Below are 8,124 nucleotides of genomic sequence, written 5' to 3'. Positions count from 1 at the left end.
TAAGCGATTCCACAACCAACAGATCAGATCAAAGCTCTGCAGTCCTGCCACATCCAGTCGTGAATAGTGGTGGACAATTAAACAACTAACGGGAGGAGGAGGCTCTGCAAACATCCCCATCCTCAATGATGGCGGAGTCCAGCACGTGAATGCAAAAGACAAGGCTGAAGCGTTTGCAACCATCTTCAGCCAGAAGTGCCGAGTGGATGATCCATCTCGGCCTCCTCCCGATATCCCCACCATCACAGAAGCCAGTCTTCAGCCAATTCGATTCACTCCACGTGATATCAAGAAACGGCTGAGTGCACTGGATACAGCAAAGGCTATGGGCCCCGACAACATCCCGGCTGTAGTGCTGAAGACTTGTGCTCCTGAACTAGACGCACATCTAGCCAAACTGTTCCAGTACAGCTACAACACTGGCATCCACCCGACAATGTGGAAAATTGCCCAGGTATGTCCTGTCCACAAAAAGCAGGACAAATCCAATCCGGCCAATTACCGCCCCATCAGTCTACTCTCAATCATCAGCAAAGTGATGGAAGGTGTCGTCGACAGTGCTATCAAGCGGCACTTACTCACTGATGCTGAGTTTGGGTTCCGCCAGGACCACTCGGCTCCAGACCTCATTACAGCCTTGGTCCAAACATGGACAAAAGAGCTGAATTCCAGAGGTGAGGTGAGAGTGACTGCCCTTGACATCAAGGCAGCATTTGACTGAGTGTGGCACCAAGGAGCCCTAGTAAAATTGAAGTCAATGGGAATCAGGGGGAAAACTCTCCAGTGGCTGGAGTCATACCTAGCACAAAGGAAGATGGTACTGGTTGTTGGAGGCCAATCATCTCAGCCCCCGGACATTGCTTTAGGAGTTCCTCAGGGCAGTGTCCTCGGCCCAACCATCTTCAGCTGCTTCATCAATGACCTTCCCTCCATCATAAGGTCAGAAATGGGGATGTTAGCTGATGATTGCACAGTGTTCAGTTCCATTCACAACCCCTCAGATAATGAAGCAGTCCGAGCCCGCATGCAGCAAGACCTGGACAACATCCAGGCTTGGGCTGATAAGTGGCAAGTAACATTCGCGCCAGATAAGTACCAGGCAATGACCATCTCTAACAAGAGAGGGTCTAACCACTTCCCCTTGACATTCAATGGCATTACCATCGCCGAATCCCCCACCATCAACATCCTGGGGGTCACCATTGACCAGAAACTTAACTGGACCAGCTACATAAATACTGTGGCTACAAGAGCAGGTCAGAGGCTGGGTATTCTGCGGCGAGTGACTCACCTCCTGACTCCCCAAAGCCTTTCCACCATCTACAAGGCACAAGTCAGGAGTGTGATGGAATACTCTCCACTTGCCTGGATGAGTGCAGCTCCAACAACACTCAAGAAGCTCGACACCATCCAAGATAAAGCAGCCCGCTTGATTGGCACCCCATCCACCACCCTAAACATTCACTCCCTTCACCACCGGCGCACAGTGGCTGCAGTGTGTACTATCCACAGGATGCACTGCAGCAACTCGCCAAGGCTTCTTCGACAGCACCTCCCAAACCCGCGACCTCTACCACCTAGAAGGACAAGAGCAGCAGGCACATGGAAACACCACCTGCACGTTCCCCTCCACGTCACACACCATCCCGACTTGGAAATATATCGCCGTTCCTTCATCGTCGCTGTGTCAAAATCCAGGAACTCCCTTCCTAACAGCACTGTGGGAGAACCTTCACCACACGGACTGCAGCGGTTCAAGAAGGCGGCTCACCACCACCTTCTCAAGGGCAATTAGGGATGGACAATAAATGCCGGCCTCGCCAGCGACGCCCACATCCCATGAACGAATATAAAAAAACACCTCTATTAAATCTCAGTTTAACCTTCTCTGCTCTGAGGAGAACAATCCCAGCTTCTCCAATCTCTCCACATAATTGAAGCCCCTCATTCCTGGAACCATTCCAGTAAATCTCCTCTGCATCCTCTCCAATGCCTTCACATCCTTCCTAAAGTGCGGTGCCCAGAATTGAACACAATACTCCAGCTGAGGCCTAACCAGTGTTTTATAAAGGTTTACCATAACTTCCTTGCTTTTGTACTCTATGCCTCTATTAATAAAGCCCAGGATCCCATATCCTTTTTTAACAGCCTTCTCAACTTGTCCTGTCACCTTCAAAGATTTGTGTATGTGTACCCCCAGGTCTCTCTGTTCCTGCACCCCCTTTAAAAAAATTTCTGATGCCAGCCCACAAATTACTAGATTTATCAAAATCAATTTCACAAGTTGCTGTGGTGATGAACTCACTCTGAATTGTTCAGCCAGTACCAAGAGCACTGGGCTACTGTACTCAATACATTAGTTTCAGTCTGATGGAGCATTGTATTCACCACCTCCTGCAGGCAATCTGGCAGCTCTGTACTCGGACAGGGCCTGGTGTTCTCGGTTCCGCCTCTGCTGCCAGGTGAAGTGAGAGAGAGGTCGGGCGGGTGAAGGTACAAACCATTTCATGGGGAACACAGCTCCAGTCAGTGAAGCTAACCCCACGCAGAACATCCAGCACTAAACCCCAAAATGTAACCGCTCTCTCAGGTGAATCAATGGAAATGATCCACCATGACACTGGAACAAATCCCAAACACAAAATAAGGCAAAACACTCAATTATTCTGTTTATTTTAAGTAGAAAATTTTGAATATAAAAACACTGCTGAGCAAGAACCTGTATCATAAAAACATTGGCTCCCTACTTAGTCCGAGAGCAGAATTTAAAACAGCGGGCATCAGGAAGGCACTTGAATTGTTCTTGACCCACGACCTTCACAGACCCACTAACGCAGCTCAGGGTCTCGCTCGGCTGACTGAACCAAGGCTGCAAAACCAAGTATCTCATTTCAAACTCCAGCAGCCCCCAAGCTCACCAGTCCAATGGCCCAGTCTGATTTACTTTCAAACAGCCCTTTTTGCTTTATCCAGATTAAGGAAGGCAGACTCAACTACAGGCACACAGTAGCTGCTGATGTCACTTGGCCATCTTGGCCGGTTGGCCACCTGAACACATTCACTACAAATTCCCGCTCACCTGAACCTCTCGATTTGTATTTGTTCTGGACTTTTCCTTCCATGCTTTCTGTTTGAAGTCAAAGGTCAGAGAAGCAAGCTGCAGCCCGACTGACACCGAGTAGCCCCAACCCCAGGAAGAGGCTGCAGTTGGGCAGAATGCTTGGCTCAGGATCCTAGCTCGTGGGCCTGGACATTTCAGTCCTGGGACATGGACAAGCCCCAGAGTGTGAAGGAGCTGAAGGTTTGGGCAGAGTGAGTGATTCAATTGTTAATGTGTGATGGTAGTAACAATGAGATCAGGCTCACTCACTCCCTCATACAGTCCCATACCCATCAAACTAGCAAATCAGGTTTAAAAGACCCTTCATCATATCATACACAATTCACGGGCTGAGAGCACACAGTCTATCATTATTTGATAACGTTCTTTGACAGTCACTGAGTGCTCCCACTGCCCTTTTATGGGCTTTACATTTAGTCCTGAGAAAATAATTCTGGCTCCCAGCAGGTTCTTGAATAAGTGTAACACATGCACACTGTAAAGTGGACACAGATTACCACAGGTGGAAAAGATTATTACACCACATCTGTTATTATTATATACTCATCATCATGTGAACTAATCAAACTACAAGGCACATAAGGAGCAGGCCACCTGACCAATCCGGGGGGGGGGGGGGGGGGGGAGAGGGAGAGGGAGGGGGGGGAGCGAGGTGGTGGTGGTGGGGGGAGTCGAGCGAGTGCCGGAGGGAGGGAGGGAGGGAGGGAGCGGCCCTGCTCACTCTGCTTGTTGCCTGTACACCCCGAGCATTTATTCATTCAGTAACGAGAAGTAATGAAATGTCCCACAATGAAGAAAATCTTCACTATTGAATTGGTTTCATAGAATTTTATACATTATCTACAAGTTGGGAGAGAGTCCCAGTGCGTTCCAAACTCCAGTCTCTGTGGTGGATCAATTCACCCGATACAACCAGGGCAGAATAAGAATTTGGAAAATCAGGCATGTGGCCCGGGTGGTGAGCACTCGGTGAGCACTAAACCCCAGAATGTCTCGCAATCCACTGCCGATACTTGGCCGCCCTGGTGTAAACCCCTGGTTTATACCTTCTCGCACATCCATCTCCCCAGCTGACAATTCCAGCTAAGAAGACCCTCCCATTCTTCTCCACACTGGACATGGGCCCTCCCGAGTCACCCTGAAAATACACAAAGTGAAAGCATTAGCAGAAATAAACAGCGGACCCCAGGGCACTGGGTGCTCACACACTCCTTTCTCAGACCTTGATTTTGCTTTGGTCAAAAAAGTGTCAAATGGTCCCAGGACACTGATAGATCCAGATCGTCACAAAGCTGCTGCTTCATGGGTGGCCACCAACACCAACCAATTCCAACAGGCCAGGGGCAGAGTGAGTGACCCGACCCACAGACCACACCCCCCTCTCCCGCCGCCCCCCCCCCACTCCCACCGCCCCCCCTCCCCCCCCTCTCTCCCGCCTCCCGCCGCCCCCTCCCCCCCTCTCTCCCGCCCCCCCCCTCTCTCCCGCCGCCCCCCCCACTCCCGCCGCCCCCCCTCCCCCCCTCTCTCCCGCCTCCCCCTCCCCCCCTCTCGCCCCGCCCCCCCCCCTCTCCCGCCGCCCCCCCTCGCTCCCGCCGCCCCCTCCCCCCCTCGCTCCCGCCGCCCCCTCCCCCCCCTCGCTCCCGCCGCCCCCTCCCCCCCTCGCTCCCGCCGCCCCCTCCCCCCCTCGCTCCCGCCGCCCCCTCCCCCCCTCGCTCCCGCCGACCCCCTCTCCTGCCGCCCCCCCCTCTCTCCCGCCCCCCCTCTCTCCCGCCCCCCCTCGCTCCCGCCGACCCCCTCTCCCGCCACCCCCCCTCTCTCGCCGCCCCCTCCCCCCCTCGCTCCCGCCGACCCCCCCCTCTCTCGCCGCCCCCTCCCCCCTCTCTCCGCCGCCCCCCCCCCTCTCCCGCCGCCCCCCCCCCCCTCTCTCGCCGCCCCCCCCCTCTCTCCCGCCTGGAAATAAACTAATTTACGGAATTGCTCAATGAGTTTTTGCCTTTATTGAGGTCAATTTCTGTCGGTGGATCGGTGTCTGTAGAGAGACTGAGACTGGAGTCAGTGTGGGTCCAGGAACATGTCCAGACACAGGCTGGGAGAGGAAGGGACCGGCTATACACAGCACACGTGACCACACCGCACGTGCCCCTTTCTGCGCCCCCCCGTGCGTGCCCCTTTCCCCCCTGCGCATGTGCCCCCTTCCCCCGCCATGTGTGCCCCCGTGTACGAGACAGATGTGCGGGGTGCTGTGAGGTGAGCTTACCTGGCAGGCATCGATGCCTCCGGTCATGTATCCAGCACACAACATACGTGAGGTCACACTGCTGCTCAGCAGCTCGTTACAGGCCTGTCTCTTGATGATTCGTAACTCAGCTTTCTGCAATACTTTGGCGTCAGCACCTACAGCAGGAAGAGGAGAGGGAGGGAGTTACACATCAAACTCCCCCGCAAGTAATTCGCAAGTAATAACGCAACAACCTGGCAACAGGAACACATGTAGGAAGATACTTTCTGTACCGTGAAATCAGCCTGCTCCAGGAACATGAGAACATAAGAAATGTTGCTCTGCCATTCAATCAGATCATGGCTGATCTTCGACCTCCACTCCACTTTCCCCCCGATCCCCATATCCCCTGCAAAAGCAAAATATTGCAGATGCTGGAAATCTGAAATAAAAACAGAAAATGCTGCAAATACACAGCAAGTGAGGCAGCGTCTGGGGAGAAAGAAACAGAGTTAATGTTTCAGGTCTTTGCAGCATTTTCTGATTTTATACCCCATATCTCTCGACTCCCTTAACTCACTGTCCCTACCACCTCTGTACCCAGTGATATCAGCCTGCTCCACGAACCCATCCAGCTCCCTATTGAAAGTTTGCGGTGAACCTGCACCGGCTGTGCGAGCAGGCAACTTATTCCAAAGGTAAACTTATCAGGCAGCAGAGCTCCTCATTGGGCCAGCTCCACCCTCACAGACATCCCTGGTCCCCAAATCTTCAAGTTGTCCGCTCTAGCCTGAGATCGAGATAAACTTTCAGTAGCATATCCGGTATAATGAAAGAGATCATTAACATGGTGGGCGGCGAGGAGAGGGGGGTGCCCGTGGGCGGCGAGGAGGGGGGTGTCCGTGGACGGTGGGTAGGAGAGGGTCTATGGATGGTGAGGAAGGGGGGTGTCTATGGATGATGGGTAGGAGAGGGTCTATGGACGGTGGGTAGGAGAGGGTCTATGGACGGTGGGTAGGAGAGGGTCTATGGATGGTGGGTAGGAGAGGGTCTATGGATGGTGAGGAGGGGGGTGTCTATGGATGGTTCTATATGAATATCCAGAATTTATTTGATAACGTTCCACACAAGAGATTATTGGCAAAAATGAGAGTGCATTGAATTGGAGGTAACCTTGTGATGGGTTGGTAATTGGTTGGGGAGATAGGAGCCAGAGTGGGGGTAAAGGGAATGTTCTCTGATTGGCAGGATGTGACAAGTGGTGTTTCCCAGGGATCTGTTCTGGGGCCTCAGCTTTTCACTGTATTTATCAATGACTTGGATGAAGGAATAGAGAGTTGTATATCCAAGTTTACAGATGGCATTAAGTTAGGAGGCACAGTAAGATGTGTAGATGGGAACAGGAAGTGACAAGGGAACATAGACATTAAGTGAGTGGGAAAAACTGTGGCAGATGGAGTTCAATGCGGGGACGTGTGAGGTCATCCACAGAGTACAGCACAAAGGAAAGAAAATGAGATCAGACTGATTGGCTCAAGAGACTCACTTCACTCACCGTTTTCTTGCAGTTTCCCCCAGCCCGTGACCCAGGTAGATTTGCCCACAGGGAAGTTGTGTGTTGAATCTGGGAGACAGATGGGTTGAATGACACTGGTGAAGGCCACAGGACTAGCCAATTCCAACAGGGCAATGTCATTATCAAATGTCTGCTGATTGTACGACTCGTGAACGATGATCTGTTTGATGTCCCTTCTCACCACTCGGTCATTCAACTCCAGCTGAACGTGTAGCCCAAGGTACGCAACCCAGACATTAGGATCTGAATACCTACAAGAAGAAAATCCATACAGCCAGGTTAGTGAGGGAGGGATAGTGCCAGAGTGATGGTGGAGGCAAATTTGTAATGCAGCGGGGAACGGCTGAGATACAAAATAAGGTCTTTGCTTGTTCTCCAAAGGAGGTTGATATTGATGATGTACATAAGAACATAAGAAATAGGAGCAGGAGTAGGCCATACGGCCCCTCGAGCCTGCTCCACCATTCAATGAGACCATGGCTGATCTTCGACCTCAACTCCACTTTCCCACCCGATCCCCATATCCCTTCATTCCCCTAGAGTCCAAAAATCTATCGATCTCAGCCTTGAATATATTCAACAACTCAGCATCCACAGCCCTCTGGGGTAGAGAATTCCAAAGATTCACAACCCTCTGAGTGAAGAAATTCCTCATCTCAGTCTTAAATGTCCGACCCCTTATCCAGAGACTATGTCCCCCTAGTTCTAGACGCTCCAGCCAGGGGAAACATCCTCTCAGCATCAATCTTGTCAAGCCCTCTTACGACCTTACATGTTTCAATCAGATCACCTCTCATTCTTCTGAACTCCAGAGAGTATAGGTCCATTCTACTCAATCTCTCCTCATAGGACAACCCTCTCATCCCAGGAATTAATCTAGTGAACCTTCGTTGCACTGCCTCTAAGGCAAGTAGAACCCTCCTTAGTTAAGGAGGCCAAAGCTGTACACAGTATCCAGGTGAGGTCTCACCAAAGCCCTGTACAATTGCAGCAAGACTTCCTCACCCTTGTACTCCAACCCCCTGCAATAAAGGCCAACACACCATTTGCCTTCCTAATTGCTTGCTGTACCTGCATGTTAACTTTCTATGACTTGTGTGCAAAGACACCCAAATCATAGAATCATAGAAAGTTACGGCACAGGAGGCCATTCGGCCCATTGTGTCCATGCCGGCCGAAAACGAGCCACCCAGCCTAATCCCACTTTCA

The 8,124-nt window shown here is 51.8% G+C and overlaps 1 protein-coding gene across 1 annotated transcript; it reads right to left on the bottom strand.

The window, feature by feature from the left end:
• Positions 1-2,656: 2,656 nt before the first annotated feature.
• On the bottom strand, positions 2,657-7,166 carry LOC137318729 (suppressor of tumorigenicity 14 protein-like; the record flags this gene model as incomplete). Its single annotated transcript, XM_067981397.1, has 3 exons — positions 2,657-4,259; positions 5,379-5,515; positions 6,895-7,166. Coding segments are annotated over 3 exons (571 nt in total), but the record flags the coding sequence as incomplete, so codon positions are not given.
• Between the last annotated feature and the right edge of the window lie 958 nt (positions 7,167-8,124).

Source organism: Heptranchias perlo, unplaced genomic scaffold (genome assembly GCF_035084215.1).
Source record: "Heptranchias perlo isolate sHepPer1 unplaced genomic scaffold, sHepPer1.hap1 HAP1_SCAFFOLD_722, whole genome shotgun sequence".
Lineage (NCBI taxonomy): Eukaryota > Metazoa > Chordata > Chondrichthyes > Hexanchiformes > Hexanchidae > Heptranchias > Heptranchias perlo.
This window is presented reverse-complemented; position numbering and strand designations above follow the sequence as displayed.